Source organism: Augochlora pura, chromosome 8, assembly GCF_028453695.1.
Source record: "Augochlora pura isolate Apur16 chromosome 8, APUR_v2.2.1, whole genome shotgun sequence".
Lineage (NCBI taxonomy): Eukaryota > Metazoa > Arthropoda > Insecta > Hymenoptera > Halictidae > Augochlora > Augochlora pura.
This window is the reverse complement of record NC_135779.1, coordinates 7,174,021-7,194,072: the sequence shown is the minus strand read 5'-3', so window position 1 is coordinate 7,194,072 and position 20,052 is coordinate 7,174,021. Positions and strand designations below refer to the sequence as shown.

Sequence of the window (20,052 nt, the reverse complement as noted above, 5' to 3'; positions counted from 1 at the left end):
TCTACTTAATAATCCCAAAAGAAATGATTAGCCAATATTATTTAAGATAGCTTGCTAGTTTGGTGATGAAGTTAATGTTATTATTAAGAGATTGAGTTCCGAATTGTTAATTTTTATCTTAAAAATACTATTAAGACTGTACACTGCCTGTAGGAAAAATCTTTATAATGTTCTCAATAAAAAGTCAAATACATACCAAGGTATATAACAATTTTTGTTTAATTATATGTACATGTTAACATAATGTTTTACCGGCGACGTTATAATCGCTATGTTAAAAAGTAATAATCATATATATATCATCGCTTAAGCGACACAAATGTTTCTCTACACGAGAAAACTTTCATAAACAATAAGCAGCTAGCAACACTTATAAATAAACGGGTAAAAATATTTATCAAATATTCTTTTCAGGAATATTGCGTCGGGGAAGATACGAAGTGATAAAGGAAGCAGTTCGAGTTCATATAGATCATAAATATTTGTTTAAAATCGTAATGATAAGATACATTTGGATTTGAATGGATATCATACATATTTTTACATGAGCTGCTAATGGAATGCTAATTAGACAAATACATTATCAACAATTATTAAAATAGTTCGAACTTAATAATATAATATTAATTTTGGTTTGATAAAAATTTGCTCCTGTTACAATTCATAACGTTGTTTTATCTTACAAAGAATTATAACAAAAAAATTTATATCGTATGCAGCTTGCTTTTAAATCAATGGCAAGCCATAATCTCATTTTTATGTTGAAAGATTTATTGTTATAGGAAATATTGCGCGCCTTGCCAGAAGACACGGTTATGGATTAAGAGTACGATTAAATGTAACATCATTTAAGAAGAACACGCTATATCGCTTTGTGGACAATATCGGTATCAATTTGGGTTCCAGAACCATTCGGAAATTCTTCGAGACTCCTGTTCCCTGGTCTCTTCTCTTGATCGGTTCGAGGAACGTTTTTTTTTCTTTTCTGTTTTCTCTGTTCTATCTTTCTCCTTCTCTTTATCTCTAGATTTCTTCTTCTTCTTCTTCTCTTTATCCTCCGTCTAAAGGAATATATCATTTAGTAAGATTATAGCATCGTTATTAAATAAAATTTTCCTGAAACACATACCTTTTCTTTATGCTTTTTTTTCTCTTTCAACACGGGACTACTGCCATTCGAGCTCATATGCTGTACACTAGCATTATCAAGTAATTCTAGGTGTACGTTAGAACTCGTTACACTAACATCTAAACTTTTATCGCTCAATCCTAATCTGTCTTTCCTTGTGCTACTACTGCTCACGTCCTCGCCACCCTCGGGACTCTGTCTCCATTTAGAATCACCTTGAAGCCAAATATCAAATTCATCAGAACTGATCTCTTGTTGTTCATTAACATCGTAATTGTTCGATATTTGTAATTCTTGATCTATCGACGAGACAGAATCGCGTTTAGCAATTTGTCGAAGTTTCTCCGAATTTATTTCGGTATTTGTAAGAGATTCGCGTTTATGCTTTTGTTTGGACAATGGGTTCTCAGCTAATTTTGGTTGAATCGGAGGCGTTGTTTCCTCGGCGGATGATAAATCGTCCTCGTAACCGGCAACCAATGGATTTGCAGTTTCAGTATCGCTGTTATAAAAAGAAAGAGAGAGAGTAATGAGTAAACGAAGGATCGAGTCGTATTTAATTTTGCTGTTCTACATCGTTTTTTATTGTACCTTTCGGAATCTAGCTCTTGATGCTGTACTTTCTGTGGCGAGACTTGACTACCATCTTCCAAGAATGATCGATCTAAAAGACCATCGTCCGGTACAAAGTCTTCGACGCTAGTTAATGGTACACCTGTATTCAAATTATTAATGTTCGCTGTTTTATTATCTACTTCGTCTTCCTTTTTGTTACCAAAAATTTTAGACATGAGAGATTGCGGTTTGCTAATAGAATCCCTTCTGTCAGAATTACTATTTAAAAATTCAGATACTTTAGAGTCTGCATTTGTTATATTTTGAGAGGCAGATAATGCTAGCGCAATCTGCATAGTTTTACTGGGAGCTACTTGATTCTCTGAAGCGCTGAAATTCTCTTTCTTTGGTGATGTTTTCAGATCTATATTTTTAACTGGAATCGGCGTTCCACCTCCTATTGGACCAGGCATCGAAATCGATCTCCTAACTTCTGTATTTGTATTTATGTTACCATTAGAAGATGATATATGGTGATTGCTTAAAGAAGTTGTAACGTTGGAGACTAGAATACTGGCAGAAACTGAATCAGCAATAGCTCTTCTTCTGTTAACGAGATTATCTAAGAATTTATTATAATCGGCGTCGTCACTATCCTGAAACAGGTCAAGTTCTTGCACTGTCAGACGCGTTTCCTCTTCGTTGGTTTCGAGCTGTTTCAGCAATGTTTCTCGTTGTAGCTGAAGGAATGGAAGATTGAAGAATTTGTGCAGGAGTTTTAGCCCAAAACCATTTCTCATGGATGATTCAGTGTATCTTACCTATGGAAAGAAATATGCAGGAAGTAGTTAAGATTTTCTATATTTTCAAGGCTAATACTGTTAATTAATTTACTTGTGCTGATCTCTCGTGTAATGAATCGATAAAATACGTCACGTGATCCGATGTAACTGTTCTGTGATGAGCCATATCACAATGGTTTCCTAAAACGATAACTGGTATATGGCTAGGTATTTTTGGAAGTTCCCTTTGTACATAATCAAATGTCCAGGACTTTGTAATATCCATCATAATGATAACGCCATTGGTCCCTTTATAGACATCAAGAAATTCTGCGTCCAATGCAGGTTCCTCAATTATATTCTCCGACTGAGAATTATCCATTTTCAGGCCATCAAACTTTTTTCTTCTGCGACCTTTATCTACAACATCCCAGACTTCGACTTTCACAACATCATCTGTAGCTTTATAGTTCCATTGAATACTTGTTACTTGTATTTCTTCCGTCGGTATATATTCTTCTATAAATTTTTGGCCTTGAAGTCTATGAAATAAACAAGTTTTTCCCACATTTCTATCACCCTTTATAATAATTTTCACTGAAAAAGACTATTGTGTTATTTCAGGTACTTCATAGTTTCATCAAGAACGAATGAGACACACTTACTATTATATTGTACACCTTTGGCAAATTTCCTCTGCAATGTTGTTGGCATAGACTGATGAGCCGGTCTTGGAGATACATTGCCAACTCCATCAGACTTTCCAGCCAATCTTTTAAATGCTGATAACATCTTATACCTTGTTTTGGCTGTGACAAAAATAATTGTAGGAAAATAACTTTCCTTTGATAGTGCTATGACAAATACCTGAAGTGCAAGAACGATTATCAGTCCAATACTTTATATGGGTAATATAATCCTATAGTTGACTAACTATAATTAATAGCAAAACAATTCCCATAATTGTTCAAATACGAGTACAAATATAATAAATGTTATAATTATGGGACACGCGTGTTCTCTAATATATTTCTAATGATGGAACAAATGACAACTAATACAATATGTATTAACTAATATTTAAGGAACGTATGCAATATCAACATTTAAAAAGCAAATTAATGTTAGTTTACTGTACATCATAATTCTGTGTCAGACTGCACTTAAAAATTGTCATAAAAAAATGGCTATATTTCTGCGAACACTTTATTAATAAACTCCGGAGAGAATGGAAAATGTTTACGCCGCTTACCACATTTTATACTAAATTATTTGTATAAAATAAAAAGTCATTCCAAATAGATAACCGATACAACAAAACGAAACCAGCTGTCACTTGGCAGCTTACACTTATTTCTTTTAGTAATGTTGGTACTCGTTCTTTAGACCAGTTGTCAGTGTACGGACTATCAAAACAGTTTGGCCATCCCCACGTTGCTGCCGTATTGCAATGAACATGTACCATGTACATATTCGTATAACCTGTTTTGAACCGACTGTCATGCCATCACAGTAAACTATATTGTATAATGGCAGAGAGCGGGAAAAAAATCTTTGTTTTTCAGCGGTGTCGGTAATTTAGAGCACATTACGTGGAACCTCATATGGTGTCTAGTCTTCCCTGATACCTCGTTTGTGGTCAAAAGTTAAGAATCATGTGCCGCAATTCTTTTAATAATCGGTCGATAATTTTTTAATACCTGCTTGAGCATTTTACCACAGGTAGAGCCACTGGTATTCTATTTATTGTTTTTACACGTCGGTAACTGGCTGAAATCTTTTTTCTTAGATTCTAATTTTAATATATAAATAAAAATTGTCACGAATTATGAGAAAAGTGAGAATAACAATATATTAGAAACGACTACACCTTTGTTTATTATACAAAAAATTCAATAATTTGTACAAAAGGGTGTAATTACAATGTAAATTGTCCGCAACGATTTAAACGCTCGTAAGCGATCACCCTCTAAACAGAATAAGCGAACATCTGGAACTCTAAACTTATTGTAACACGAGATTAGTCACCTGTGTCAAACATACTGCACGCAAGACGTATACCTAAAATTTTTATGGTTACTAATCCTGTATCTCAATTCCCAAATTATAACAGTTACAAACAACACACATTCCTATACAATCCGTACACTACAGTACGAATGTTATGTAACAATTATATATTATGCGTATCGTTTATTTTATAAAACGGAAAGGAAAAATATTGCAAAGTGGCACGTCTCGTAATGTTGTTTCGAGATAGTTGGCAATAGAGGAAAGTACGATAAAATTCGCACAAACTAACATAAACATTCATTTGCAACAAATTAGATAAGAAAAACATAGTTCATCCTCGACTTAATCAGACGCCGGGACATATCTTTCCTTAAAGACAATTCTCTCAACACGTTTCGTTCCCACCACCATTTTGTACTTTTTTTTCAATTCATCGATCCGCATATAGGGATCAAGTTACTCAAAACATGGAGATTCTCGATTCAAGCTCCGTGTAACCGAACGAAAATAATTCATTAAAAATATCATTAAAAATGTCAAATGAAAATAAATTGTGTAAAATTAGCTAAGTATGTTTTTGGAATTACGATGATTGAGCTGCCAGCATTTCTTCCTGCTGTATTTTCCTGCGATAGTTGTCCAAAGTGACTTGTATAGTCTTCTCAGAATATCGGCAGTTTTCGGCTCCACAGGTACACGTGAACGACTTGCATTTTATTATCCAGAACTTTTCTCCGTAATCGAAACTGAGGGCAAACAATTCCGCATTTGTTTCTGACCAGAGATTACATTAAGAAAATGAAACGCGTTGAACATTCAACGAAAGGTAGACTGCGATTAGGCTCCCCTTTCCATGGACAATCCAAACCCGTACCAGTGCAAAGAAAACCAAAATAGAAACTTAAAAGCAAACAGCCAATGTGAATGATTAGCTAACCAAAATTAAATATTAGTTCTTTTATTAATAGAAGTAATTAAGCGCGCACAATGCTTGTAGTTTTCAATACTCTGTTAACATACCCGAGCTCTTCGTCAGCCTCGATGTCACGATTCGCAAAAAATGCTATCCTAGGAAAATGCAAATCTTGATGCTCGACGAATACTCGCACAGGCAAGAGATTAGGTGCGCAAGAATGATTTATGAAACGAGCAATATTCCCGTATCGTCTTGCATCTATACAATAAGTCTCTCCATCCTGAGTAACAGCAAATAAATTAATTTCTCGACACATTTATCGAGCCTTAGACGAGACTTACCCTATTATCTAAATCAAATAGATACGAATCATCTTCTCTGTGATCAGCTTCAGAATCAGATATAATCTCGCCAACATATTCGCACACGTAGGAACCTTTAGGAATGTGTCGCAATGTTCTAAGACCCCAACCTTTACCCTTCGTTCGGAACAATTGAAACCTTTGCGTCAAACCGTGTTGTACAACGCGATTATTGCACGTTATACGATTACAATCGCAAGCTGGATTACATTCAAATAACATCGGAGGATCTGCATCAAATATATTTATTTGAACTGGATCGGATTTGAATTTCTAAATACCTTTGTATATTTACGTACCAGCATAATTAAATTCAGGAATCAATTTCCCTTCTTCGTCGTACCAACACCTGAGACTAATATTTCCACACAAACACTTTTCTGAACTACAGTTATCTTCGCAACGACAAGACTGTAAAGACGTTATCGTACGGTCAACATTTATGCTACTTGTAAAACAGTTCTCAGTCACATACAAGAAATCTGTTGGCTTGTCTTCGGCGTCGTGTCCGTTAACGCATTGAATAGGATTCGTTTCTTTGCCGCGCGAAATATCACTGTAAAAGTAGACATTTAACTATGTTTTATAGACGTCAATCTGGGAAAGAGTAACAATTAAATTTGATAATCACTTAGTTAAAATTTTTACTGTTTTCTCCCACATGTGCTCAGAAAGTTCATTAACTTTAGCATTTAATCTTAATGCAGACATGGTGTCCCCGTCATTTGTACAACAGTTTACAGCTGTTTCACCAGCAGCGTTTACTTCGCCTATTTTAGCACCGCGTGCTAATAACAGAACACTCACTGCATACTGGTCTTGCCTTGCAGCTATGTGTCTAGAACGTAGACATAAATTTAGCGCAAAATTCTGAATGTTCGTCAAGGTGTTGACTCACGAAGAACTTACAAAGGCGTGTCGCCGTGAACGTTAACAGCATTCACATCGCAACCTTCGTTAAGGAGCATCTCGGTGATTTCGGAACTCCCGCTGTACGCACTCCAATGCAACGCTATATTTTGTTCTGCATCTCGAATTAACGGGTCGCATTTTTTATCTAACAAAAATCGTGCGACATCAGCATGACAAAATTCGCATGCCCAAATTAAACTCGTCCATCCACCGTCGTCCACAGAGTCTAAGAAATTATTAATAATTATTCGCATACGCGGAATTAAATGTAATACATGCTACGCCAATAATATAATAAAACACTCATTACCTACTAACGTTCTCGGTGCTTTGCATTCTGTTAAAATAATTCGACATACGTCTAAATGCCCAGACTTTGCAGCCATATGTAAAGCAGTCATGCCATCCTCTCCTTTCAATGTAACATCGGCACCTATCCTTATCAGATATTTGACTACGTCGGCTTTACCCTTGCTAGCAGCTAGCATCAGAGGCGTTAACTGATTTCTATCCATCAAGTCTAATTGAGCACCGGCCTGCACTAATACGTGTACGCAAGATAAGTGACCCTTATCCGCAGCTATGTGAAGTCCAGTTCGATGAGCATACTCTCGGAATGTATGATTTGCGTTATAACCGCATGCTGAAAAGATCAAACAATTTAAATTACAGATTCATTGCAGAGCGACGAACAGAATGGAGTACGTATGATGGATATACCTAAAACATTAACCAACTTCTCTAAGTCCCCGTTTTTCACAGAAGTATACAGACTCATGATAGTGTAACGTTCCGGTCTCTCAGAATTGAGGGATGGTTCAGGGGTTTTAATTACATCGGGTGGAATCAGAGGACTAGGGGGACGTTCTGCCAATTTCGTGTTGTCACCTTTCCCTGGCAGAGTTATCTTTGCAGACGGTAATTTCGAGAATTTCTTACGAGTTGGAATGAAAACAGGCTTCCGGAGGCCACTCATGGTAACCATTACGTCATACGCTGTAGTCTCGCTGCCACAGTGTGGACACACCCCTTTCTTGTTTGGATAGATCTCGCACTCGCGATGATATTGGTGACCATTCACGCATTGCACGAACCTTCCTTGGGAACAGAACAGTCCACAGGAAGGGCAGCAATTGTGCCTTAAAAGTCTTTCTTTGTGCATTCTACACAAGATTATGAAGGGGACGCGAGCACTAGGTCTTCTCATTGCAACATCGTTGCTATCAACTTCGTTGCAGCAACCTACCAGTCTATTATCAATAGAATCTATTGCAGTACAATATAGCGGTGCCCCAGAACCAGTTATTGTTACATACAACTGTGATCTTACTTGGCATAAACATAACATTGATTGACCATATGTCTAGAATATATAAATGATAGATGAGTATAACAAAGAGATTAAATAAATAACATACACATAGATTTTCAAATATACTAACTTCACTCATAATTGCTGTTGACTCTGGCTTCGAGGCTTGTCCCTCAGCAGGACTAGGGCTTGGAGCCATACTTCTGCGCGTCCGTTTAGCTGGTACAGTTCCTTCTGTAAAATGCATTGGCATTAAAATAATATGCACGATTTAATAAGTATTGTATTATTAAATTTACCTTCAGGATAGTCATTGTTTTTGCCTGTTTCTGCTACAGATGCAGAACCATCTGAAAAATAATATATCTGTTAACTCCAATAAATTGTATAAAAATATAAACTTGAGTTTTTCCGATTTTTGTACCTTCAAATAAATCTGCCTTTGCTATTTTCCTTGCACCTTGACTTCCCCTAGGTCTGCCTCTTTCTCGCTTAGGTCTACCAGTGGCAGGCTTTAAAAATGGCTTTTCAATGTCTGCTAAAGGTACATCGTCACTTAGCGGACTGCCAATTGAATTACTCAATTTTGTTTGAGATTCAGAGCTTTTTATCATAGGAGACAATTTTGGCATACCCTCAAAGTCTGAAGAGAAACTTTGAGTCTCATCCAGGATTGCCTCATTTGTGTTATTTTCTGATATAGCTGAATTTCTAGAAGAGTCCAACGTTGAGTTTATCTCAGAGATACTAATATTCCCATCAATAATGGAAGCTTCTGCATCCTGACGTATATCGGGAGGTTTAGCTTGTGTTTGTTTATTTTGATCTTTTCCTTGGACTACTTTCTTGGGTCTTCCCGGTTTATTGTACTTTCGTTGTTTCTTAAACTGTAAATTTTCTTCTGTGTAATTAGACTTCTCTTTCCTAGCCATGGCACTTTCTAGCACAGTACTCTTTAATGATTCTTTGCATAATCTTCTTGCTGAACGTTTAGGACCTGGAGCTTCTTCTGTGTGGTCACTAAAAATGTTATAGAATGTTTACAAAATCTTTACACACAATACCATATATATTTCAGATAAAAGAAAATAAAAAACCTAAGTGCTCTTAATCTAGGTCGTCCTGTCCTTCTTTTCCTAGTAACCGGAGCTGCGTTGTCTGCCCTGTCACCTTGTTCTGTACGTTCTACAGAAGCATCTGTTTCATCAGTCTTTACTTTCTCATTGGTAACTGTATCCTTTTCTTCTACTTTTGTCTCTGGCTCTTCCTTGGTAGTCTTTGTCTCCTCCATAGCCTTTTCTGGTTCTTTAACTTCTGGTTCTTTAACAGGGTCTTCTGTTTTACCCTCCTCCGAATCAGACTTCTCGATGGCATCAGAATTCTCATCGGAGTTCTCAATCTTTACAGACACACCGCCAATTTGATCACAATTTACCAATTCATCAGGAACTAAGGTGAGGTTGGAGGAACAGCTTGATATCTTCGTTTTCTTGCCATGATCGGTATTCTCGTCGATCGTTCGAAATGTGAGAACAATACGAGGAATGCCATTGCTATCCTTCTTCAACGTTTCTTGTTTACCGGTATTTTCATCCTCCTTATGATTTTCCTCGATCGCTGCTGAACCTGTGGTAACATTTTCTTTCGATGGAACCGCTTCCTGATCCCCGTCGGCATCGAGTTCCTTCTCGATCGGCAATATTTCGTCGGGTTTTGCTGCCGGTTTTTCGATCTCTTCGTGATCCGATTTTTCCGTTCGATTAATCTCTGTGTTTTTGACGGGACTCACGGTTTTGTTAAATTCATTCGTCATACCCTCGAGGATCTTTTGGATACTGACCTTATCTTCGACCCTCTCGACAGCCATCATACCTTCCTCTTCGCCCCCTTCTTGACAACCCTCCATCGTGGCAGTCTCCTTACACTTAATCTCCGACATATCGGAATACCAAAACTCTTAACTGGAAACTAGGAACCTTTACAATTAAAAGGTAACCCCATCGTATCGCCGAGGCGACCGTGTCAAGCGACCGCTAAAATATAACCGAACTACCGAACCGTACTCGAACGTCGACGATGTCTTCCGCCACAGTAGCCAACGGTCAGAAACAGCGGAGCAACGCGCGTTCAGAATTTCTTTCTGACTGAATACTATTATCGATATCCCGTCGGAGACCGTGAAAATAATCTTCCGTGCACTTTCCAACAGCTTGACTAATTATATTATCACAGAGATCGTTTGTGCTAAAGATTTTTCGAGAAATAACTACGCTACGCTGGCGTGCCCCGAGTAGACCTGGAGGCCATATTGATTACTCAGGGACGGGCCGATTCGAGCGATGAATTTATTTTTAAAATGATCATCGACAGAGGCCTTTTAGTGTGAAATTATACACTATCCCTGAGTATTAAAAAGACACACGATACGTTTCTTCTACTGTAATAGAAAATAAAAACGTTTTTCTTATTAGATTACATGAAAACCAAATAATATAGATATGTATCTGTATTACACATGCTTATAAGTTTGCCCACCTATACGTTACATGTAGAAAGCAAGAGATAATGAATTCTTCTGCAACTTATTATGTACTCCCGCTTAGAACGAAGGAGTGGTATTCCCGACTAGATTGCTTCTGCTTCTATTATAATGGTTTTTTTGATACGCTAATTTTTTTTTTCTTTACTAAAAATAATTAGAATTGTTCGATAAAAATTGGGTATCGTTTAGCTATTCATATCATTTTGCTGAAATCATCGTTACATAATGTAATATAGGATAAAATTATTTTACTCGTTTTCATTTATGCTGCCCTGTAAGCAACAAATATGTTTATGCAATATTATTTTCCTATTGAAAGTAATTAACTGTGCTCACAAGAATTAATGATACAGTTAATCGGTCAAACAAACTCATCGTGAGCATTATCGTTTGGTTATTCTGCTGTTTACAAGATTTAATGAACGAAATTCTTCTGGCTGAAATGAAACCGTTACAATGTGACAATAGCAGCGCGCATGAGCGTTCGGCAAAAAGAAATTGCTTAGGATTACGTGGCAGCACATGGTAAAAATACATTCTAATAAGTAGCCACGCTCGCAACAAGATTGATGGTCATAGATACCATTCGGTCATGATCTGGAATAAGCGAAATAACCGAACACGAGCGAATGAAACGACAATGCCGGAACCCGGACTCGTATAAATATAAGTTTATTTACATTGCAACAGATCCTTTTGTCAAATAAGCGACAAAGGTGATTACTAGTGTAGATTGAACAAAGTTAATGAATAAATGTTAAAAATAATAATTACAACATTCTAGCCCAAACACGCCTCTGAATTAAATAATATACATTTGTTTGAAATTCATAGAATCTAGGAGACGTGAATATTGTGCTTTCCTTATGGAGGCGTCGTTAATAGTTCTTACGATTTGGTTTCCATTCGATCGACTCCCTGACTGCGATCGCTGTATACGTTTGGTATTGTTACAAACGATAATTAAATTGTGAAAAAACGTCGCCGTTGCTAAGTCGAGTTGCAGAGATTAACTGCAAGGCCGCCCGAGGATGGGAGCTCTTTTCGCGCGAGTGTTTGTTCGAAATACTTTTCTCGCATGTGTCTCTCGATTAAAAAAAGAAGCGTAAACGAAGAGTGATAGGAACGGTTTACGCGTTCAGTACGATGCCGCATCTCCTATTAACGATTTGTTTTCTTTTTTTGCCTTTTTTCTTTTTGTCTTTGCGTTTTTTTCTTCTTTTTCCCATTTTTCTCCTTTTTTTTTTAGAAAAACGTCGAACATACTACATTTATTTATATCTTTACAAGCAATATAAAAAGTTGAGCATCGTATTGCATCGGTGATTGCATCCTATATAAATACACGTCGACAAGAGAATTATTGACAGAAGTAGTTCAACGCGTTACGTTTACAGCCACGAAAGAAAGTCGTGCGAATATTGAAATTTTCAAAGACCGTCCCCTCTCGAATCTCAGGAGCAGAATTATGTTTCGTTTTCCTTATATTCCTTCCGGCGAACATTTTCGCTAATAATATCGTACATGGTACGTATCTGAGGTCTATTTGTCTTAAAATACGTACATCGTACAGTACACGGTGTCGCCGAGTATTACAAACAACTATTTTTTGGTTTAGAATCGTTTTCAAGTACATTGTGCACAGGCACACCACTTTGCGTGCGCACCGACCGTCGTTGATTACAACACCATTCTACGTGGTACATATGATCGGTTCAGTTAATTTTAACGCATATGGCACCAACAAGGAATATGATCTCATCGTAACGGTGGGTTATGGTGGCGGAGGTCTCCTCTGAGGTTCAGGGGTGTAACGCAGGCGGGCTCGCACATGCTGAGGACTACCAGGTACGGAGTTGCTCTCCGACAATCTTCTCGGAGGAGGTTGAGGTGGTGAAGATGAGATGTACCTTGACAAACGGAAACAGATCAAGATAGAGATCAATTTAAATTTGCGACCGGCAGAGTTGAGATAATTTGAAGCGGTGGCACCCGCTACCTTCGCGCGAAAGAAGGAGACGCTTGATCGACCAGGTTCCTTCTAAGAGCCAGAGGCGATTCGCCACGGCTCAATCTTGGCGGCGGTTCTGGCGAAGGTGCCCGTTCACTGCCGAGCCTGAGACGAACGTAAGATGCAAAACGTTTCTTTGCAGATTCCTTGGATCCACCTTGAGCAGGTGGCATAGAGGATGGAGAATCTTGCTTCAGTTGATGTGCGAAACGAGAAATTAGTAACTCTGGGCTGGTGGACCCATGAGATCCTTGTGGTGGTGGTTCAGAGGGAAACCTATACTCAAAGAGGTGGAAAAAATGTAGAAAAATGTTTACATAAAATGGATGGCTGAATACTCGATTTGTTTACCTTTTACGACTAATCATGGGACTACCGTAGATATCCTGCGCCTGGGGATGAGTTTGCGGCGTGGGTGGGGTTTGTCCTAGTCGTTGCTGTAAAAATGGCGAGTAGCGACCACTCTCTGTCGGTTGTATTACGTTTGGAGGATCAACGTTTTCTCGCCTCCACGGCGAATAGTCCCGAGCAAACGGACTCAAAGATCTAGGGGCACCTTGCCATCGTTCTTTGCTGGTGTCCCGCTCTTCAGTGAAGCGTCCGTGATACGGTGAATAGAGCCTGTTACTCGCTTCTATTGAATTAGCATCCTGCCTATAAGGAGAGAACGGTCTTCCTTCTTGTCTACCTTGTCCATTGGTAGCACAGTGATTTGAGGTATAGTCTCTGTTTTGTTCGACGTGTCTATATGGTGAATACGGTCGTTGAAAATTCGTTTCCGGTGTGTCAACATCATTGGACGAAGGAGGAGAAAACGGCCTGGAAATTTCCTTTCGTCTAAGCGCGTATGGACTATAAGATACATAGTTCGCACCATTCTCACTATTTGATCGTTGATGAAATGGCAGAAAATTTGAGTTCTGTGAGTCTTTGGTGACGTTGCTTCGCAAGAAAGCTGGTACTTCAGATTGAGCCCTGAGGTGAGCTGTTTGCTTCAGAGATACATGACCCGTCGTGACTCGCGGCTGCCATCCTGGCAATCTGAAACTGAACACGGCAGAGACGTTAAGCTGAATTTCTCTTGTATCGTCCAGTTAAAAATAATCGACTCCCGGCAAGTGACTTGACACAATTGAGAATGCCACTGCTACCCAAGATCATAAAATTTGTATGTGATGTTTCTGTAAAAAAAACTTGAGTCTGCAGAGAGTTAATAGAAGTTAGAGCGTTAATCATAGTTTAATCATGCAACACAGACAAGGATAGAGGAGTCTTTTTAAAGGTAATCAAAACATAAAATCTATCTATCTGTGTTGAAAACTAGAGAGCCGAGAGAATGTTGCATGCTAAAAAGAGAACTTGAAAATAATAGAATCAGATAAATAAAAAATCTTCTTGATGAATGGAGTGTGCACAGGGATTCGTTTGTGCCACATAACCGGCAAGTCGCTGTATAATATAAACACAAATAAAACGAATATTCAAATAAATAAAAACAATGCTTACCATGAGTGGGGGTTGAAAGGTGGGGTGTGTAACAGGCGCGTGCACAAACCAAACAACTCGAAATGAAAATCGGGCAGATTTTTGGGTATTTGTGAGGTTTTTGTTTTTTTTTAAGTTTTTTGGAATTTTTGGGTGAGATTTTAGGAATAATGGAATAGGGGGCAGGGGCGAGGGAGAGAGGATGCTATGCTGCGCTGCCTCCCTCAAGCTCAACGCTGCAACACAATTCAACACGCACGCAAACTTTTAATCGAAACTGTATGGACAGGTTTGTAAATGTCATTTTGGTAATGAATAAAAAGATAAATATTATTCGAAAAAAAAAAACAAAAAGTAACTAATGGTCCATCGAAAACCCAACTTTCAGAACTGAGCATAAATTTTCGTGCCGCTTCAATACCTACCCATTTACCAAGAATACTGAAGTGTGTTAAAAACTTTTTTTAAAACTAACGTAAGAGACAGTACCCGGTTATACTCAAACCAAACCAAATCATTACGATATTAGTTGGGAATCTCATGCTATGTTTTTAAACTCTATGCGCTTCTATGGTATGGTAATATTCTAATAACGTGTGTTTGGTACTTAGAATTTTGGTTCTCACTCGGTACTATTCCTATGTACGACAGACTACGTTTTACTGCTTACAGCGGAAACGGTTATTAACGTTTTACCTTGGCTCTAATTGTCGCATAACTCTGCCAAACCATTGGCAGCCAGAATTTAAGACTGAGGAGTTCGTTTCTTCGTCTTGAGGTACATCGTACTTCCGAATGAAACAATGTTCCATAAGTTTGTGGTACTTCGGACGATGCTTATAATTTTTCGTAAGGCAGCAACTCACGAAGCCTCGAAATTCTTTCGAAAATGATGCTTCTTGTGGAAGGGATGGAGGATCGTCTTGTACTACTCTGCTCAGTACCTGTATAGTAAAATGATTAATACAGTATCTAGCTTCTACACATTTGGCATTATTGTATGTATAGTACTTGGTTTACCTCAAAGTCAGTCTTACAATCTCGATAAGGGAATACTCCTGTAGCTAATTCCACTAAAGTAATACCCAAACTCCATACATCTGCTCTGATATCATAATCTGGTTTCGTTGGATCTGGTGGATCTATTCTTTCAGGCTGATAAAATACAAAAAGAAAACGCGTTACGAATTTTTAAAATTATTAGTTGAACAGATAAAATTGTTTTACTTACAGCCATATACGCGGCACATCCCGCGCTTCTAGTTTTGGCTTTACTATCAACTAGTCTACCAGATATACCAAAATCGCATAATTTTACTCCTCCCTTATCATCAAGAAGAATATTACTAGGCTTCACATCTCTATGAATTACACCATGCTTTTCTTTTAAGTATGATAATGCTTTTACTGTCTGTAAAAGTAAGATATTTATTTAGTTGTTCTTTCTGGTTCAGCTGGAAGCGAGTCTGAGAGTTATACTATGACTTACAGCTACTGTAACTTTTCCTAAAAATTCTTCAGGCATTGCCTGTCTAGTTCTTTTCAATAATTTGTCCAAGCAAGTTGCCATTAATTCCATACAGATCCATACATCGGATTCTGTAATGAAGCATCCCAAACATTGCACGATATATGGACAGTCATGCGATTTCAGCACAACATCAAGATCCATAATTATCCTTTTATTTTCTTCTGCATTGCCAGAACGTCGCATTTGTTTAACAGCAATGAGCACACCGCTAGGTTTATGCCTCATTTTGACAACATGTCCACAGGTACCATTTCCTAATTCACCTAAGTGTTCCAAGTCTTTCATTTCTGTTTGATACCTCTGTCCATTAATGTTTAAAATACCATTCATTTTCATGATTTCTTGTAGCTTCGACTCAAATTCACTGTCCTGTTTTTTTGGAGGTATCTGTGAGACTTTTAGAGTTGGAATCGGAGCTGTGCCAAAAAAATTGACCATTGTTTAGATATTGTTTAAAAACCATATACAAAGCAAGTCTTTTCATTATCAATATAAATAGTATATTTACAAAATAATGCTGAAAATAAATTGATAATATAAAAATGAAATAGATTTCGTGGCATCTTAAGGGCAGGAGTATTTAATGAAATAAAAAAGTAAGACCATTGTTTTTGTTTATAAAATTCGTTTAAACGAATCAGTGAATATTTTAAAGTTCAATCTATAGCTTAGAACGAAACGGTTGCATCGCGCGTGGATACTGATCCGTCAATAATTTGAATAAAATAAACTACGCGTTAAACAAGTGGACCAAAAGTGTATCGTATATAGAATCAACAGAATAAATTGTGATGGTCAACATAACCTATACGACAAGTGGTAAAGAACATGAATACGTTAGGAACCAAATAGAACAGAGGACAAGAGAAAAATCGAAGAACGAAGACGAGGAATATTTGAGTAAAACTTACGCCGAGAGGCAGGGCTCGAACCAGTCCCTGTGGATGACGACTGAAGGCCCGTTCCTGGTCCAACCTCGTTACTCTGTCTGTCTCTGTCCCTCGACTCATTTTCCGCTTTGAGGCGTGCTTGCATTTTTAAAATCTTATTCTCCAGGGTACTGGACATTGCAACGATCTTCTGGAACACAATCAAGTTCACCGCGGAACACCACCTCGCACAAAATATTTGACAATTTTCACATCACTCGTCTGCCCGTTTTGGCAGCGAACATTGCGCCGCCGGTTATACGCAGTTCAGTAGAACCAACACACTCTCTCTCAATTTCTCAGAAATCACTAGAAAAATGTCAGATAAGAATATTTTTCAAATACCGACCGAGGAATACGAACTAATTAAAGGTTTAATCGTGTAATCGCGACAGATAATCAAATATTCCGATTGTGATCGTTAATCGCTAATTACATTGAAAACAGAAAATAAATTCACGAAAATATGACTGAGAGAAAGAGCATTCAATTTGTTAAATTTTATTTTTGTCGATTGAATGTTAAATATTTATGATACAAAATACAGTTCTATGCAGAACTTAATATACATGTATACAACAATCTTTCGTAGATTCGAATTTTCATTGATTAAATTGAAAGCATTTTATTAGTTTAAGTAGTTGTTTCAAATATGTGAAATATTAAAATATAGATGAAGCATCCTATTGCACGGAAAACACTCTGGATCATATTTTTAAATCTGTAATAAAAATTGATTTCGTAGGGAAGGAACCAATATGTAAAATACTCAGTGTTCATTTCAAAAAGAATGAGTTATACAAGCCACTGGAAAATAGTTCTATAAAGGCAAAATTGATCATTGTAGAACAGCAGCGTTCGCAGCTATACTTGGATTATTAATAACTTCGCCAAGGCTTTCTAATAATTCTTTCCTATAGTCATCGAAATTTCCATCGATCTCATTGATTTGTTGGTTTTCGATTACGTATAAACAACATTCTGTATCTCTGATCAGTCGTTCGTCGTGTGAAACAATGATAACTCCGCCTTTATATTCGTTGATCGCATCGGCCAAGGCATCGATAGATTCTATATCTAAGTTGTTCGTCGGTTCGTCTAGAATTACAACATCGGGTGCATTCAAACATAACTCTGCCAACGCTACACGCGCTTTTTGACCACCTGACAAATCTTTCATTTTAATCGTGTGCGCGTGAGAACTTAGCCCGAAAGTTCCTAATTGTTTCCTTGCTTTCTCGTATGGCAGATTAAACAAACGCATCAAGTATTCCGACGGTGTTTCTTCGGCGGTAAGATGTTCACCTGAATGCTGGTCGAACTTTCCTATTCTCTAAAAATTTGAAAAATACGATTAATGTTTCATTTAGCTGAGATTTAATAGAAAAATTACACTTACCAATCGATGATTTTTTATCAAGTCTCCTCTAAGAGGTTGTAAATCGCCTGTTAATAATTTTAAGAACGTAGATTTTCCAACGCCGTTAGGTCCTACTATAGCTACCCTAGAACTCAAGTCTATTCCAAAATCGACTTCAATAAATAATGACTTTTGTCCCTCGTATGAGAATGTTACATCTGAAACACGAATTTTTCTTAGCTGCTATTTATATAATATGAAATCATATCATGTGATGAACATACTATGAAGACCAAGAATGGGTGGCTGCAAAGGGGATGGATCAGGGAATCTGAATTTAACTATATAGTCTCTAGGTTTCTGTAGTAATTCCGTAGGTGTGGTATCATCTTCTTGTTTCTGCATTTTTGTTTTATTCTTCTCTTGCTTTCTAGTTAAGGCTTCCTTTTGTTTCTTTTCAGCTTGTTTTTTACTCTGACCAGAAGATTTCAAATCCTTGAGTCTCTTTTCCTGTTTCTCATATGCTTTGATCATCTCCTTTCTTTTCTGTTCATACATTTTCCTAAACATACTGTAATTGCCTTTATAGTAAAATAATTTTTGTTGATCTAAATGGATTATATCTGTGCACACATTGTCTAAGAAACTCTGGTCATGGGAAACAATGAGCAAGGTCTTTTTCCAAGCTTGCAAATAATTGTCCAGCCAAATAACTGCATTTAAATCTAAATGATTTGTCGGTTCATCAAGCAATAATAAAGTAGGTTCTAGGAACAGTGCTCTTGCTAGGGAAACACGCATACGCCAACCACCAGAAAAATTCTTTGTAGCACGATCCTGCATGGCACGACTGAATCCTAAACCAGCTAGAATTCTCCTAGCTCGAGGTTCTGCAGAATCTGCCCCAATAATTTTCAACTCATCATACACCTGTAGCAATTATTTTCTTTTAGTGATAAAAAATATTATGATAGTAAAAATAATAATAATAACAAATGAAACAAATTATACCTCCTGTAATCTACTTTGAACAGTTGTGTCTCCCTTTTCCACTAATCCTTCTAATTTTTTGCACTCTGCCAATAATGCTTTACATTTTTCATCAGCATTTAGCACTACTTCAACAGCTGGTGTGTCATCTGCAATGACTTCTTGTTCACAATATAAGACATCTATATTGGGAGGAATGGCAAATAATCTTTTCGCTATATGACGTAATAAGGTGGTTTTGCCATGACTGGAAAATAAACAACGGTTGCAAGATGTAGAAAAATATTTGGCAGATGACGAAATAGAGCTTTTAGTTATCTAAAGGTGTGTACCCATTTGGTCCTACGAGACCGTAACGCCTTCCCTGGGCTATCAACAGACTGGCATTGGTAAAGAGCTCTTTTCCTTTAGCAGCTATACTGAAATTTTCAACCTTAATGTCAACGGCGTGCTCTAACTGTTGATTAGTGCGTTGATGAGTCTGCGACTGGGAAACTGTGAAATTCGACTCGAGTTCACTGTGGCCCTGGCCACCGGTCTTCATCATCATTTCCATCGTTTTCTCATATTCCTGCTGTTTCTTTAGTTTCTTTTTCTCCTTATGCGTCAGCTTTTTTCCCGTTTCCTCCACGTCCATTTCGGATACCTTTTTCGTGACATCCGTAACATCTGAGGATTTTGTCTTGGTTGACATAGCGAAACGTGTCCACCTAGTTCACCCAACCTCACTTTCCATACTTTCACAATGCCTGGCCTGGCAATGAGGAAATCAGCTAAACACGTGGCGCCCTCCGATTTTCAGCATACATTTTAGTTACATTGTGGTTTTCTGCGCGCATGTCGCCCATTTGCTGTAATTGTGATTAAACTGACAAATTATCTTAGGGATAACTGGTTTGAATATTTTTCATTTTTTAAATTTTCTAGCGATATTTAGGAATCCTGGCACATTCTTTTTCTGGCAATTAACATGAAGAATTTTTTTATAGTCTGTCACTTGCCGAATCAACAGCTGTCATACAAATTTGAACATTTTCTCGTGGGTACGAAGAAATAAACGTTGAACATGTCGGAAGACATAGAGAAAAGGATGCAGAAGATAAATGCACGATTCGTAGCGTACTTAGAAAAGCATCGCATATACGAACTGTTTCACGTAAATCAATTTTTCATTTGAATATTCTCTAAGGGCTTGACAATTTCATTTAGCGGGTTTCAACAAA

At 37.5% G+C, this 20,052-nt stretch overlaps 4 protein-coding genes across 5 annotated transcripts; all 4 read right to left on the bottom strand.

Annotated features, from left to right (window-relative positions):
• Positions 1–180: 180 nt before the first annotated feature.
• On the bottom strand, positions 181–3,679 carry LOC144474354 (rab-like protein 6). Its single transcript, XM_078189114.1, is given in 7 exon segments — positions 181–931; positions 933–1,061; positions 1,130–1,631; positions 1,721–2,505; positions 2,579–3,063; positions 3,132–3,333; positions 3,605–3,679. Coding segments are annotated over 7 exon segments (2,211 nt in total). The 5' UTR covers positions 3,644–3,679; the 3' UTR covers positions 181–862.
• Positions 3,680–4,327: 648 nt separating this feature from the next.
• On the bottom strand, positions 4,328–10,282 carry G9a (histone-lysine N-methyltransferase G9a). Of its 2 annotated transcripts, XM_078189005.1 has the most exons (12): positions 9,079–10,282; positions 8,406–9,001; positions 8,281–8,331; positions 8,112–8,215; positions 7,390–8,032; positions 6,980–7,312; positions 6,667–6,895; positions 6,389–6,595; positions 6,057–6,313; positions 5,737–5,987; positions 5,500–5,675; positions 4,328–5,225 (listed from the first exon to the last, which is right to left on the bottom strand). In XM_078189005.1, exons 1-12 carry the CDS (start codon positions 9,918–9,920, stop codon positions 5,063–5,065), a joined length of 3,852 nt encoding a protein of 1,283 aa, XP_078045131.1. In that variant the 5' UTR covers positions 9,921–10,282; the 3' UTR covers positions 4,328–5,062. The 2 variants fall into 2 exon arrangements, with proteins under 2 accessions (XP_078045131.1, XP_078045132.1); XM_078189006.1 differs by lacking the exons at positions 4,328–5,225; positions 5,500–5,675 and having other exon boundaries at positions 5,848–5,987; positions 6,057–6,168; positions 6,233–6,313.
• An 897-nt stretch (positions 10,283–11,179) lies between these two features.
• Positions 11,180–16,729, bottom strand: LOC144474121 (uncharacterized). The gene is made up of 8 exons (XM_078188679.1): positions 16,462–16,729; positions 15,509–15,966; positions 15,251–15,430; positions 15,040–15,174; positions 14,716–14,963; positions 12,886–13,581; positions 12,523–12,810; positions 11,180–12,433 (listed from the first exon to the last, which is right to left on the bottom strand). Exons 1-8 carry the CDS (start codon positions 16,616–16,618, stop codon positions 12,298–12,300), a joined length of 2,298 nt encoding a protein of 765 aa, XP_078044805.1. The 5' UTR covers positions 16,619–16,729; the 3' UTR covers positions 11,180–12,297.
• Positions 16,730–16,956: 227 nt separating this feature from the next.
• On the bottom strand, positions 16,957–19,580 carry LOC144474122 (ATP-binding cassette sub-family F member 1). The gene is made up of 5 exons (XM_078188680.1): positions 19,162–19,580; positions 18,851–19,076; positions 18,124–18,769; positions 17,879–18,057; positions 16,957–17,812 (listed from the first exon to the last, which is right to left on the bottom strand). Exons 1-5 carry the CDS (start codon positions 19,521–19,523, stop codon positions 17,318–17,320), a joined length of 1,908 nt encoding a protein of 635 aa, XP_078044806.1. The 5' UTR covers positions 19,524–19,580; the 3' UTR covers positions 16,957–17,317.
• Positions 19,581–20,052: the final 472 nt, after the last annotated feature.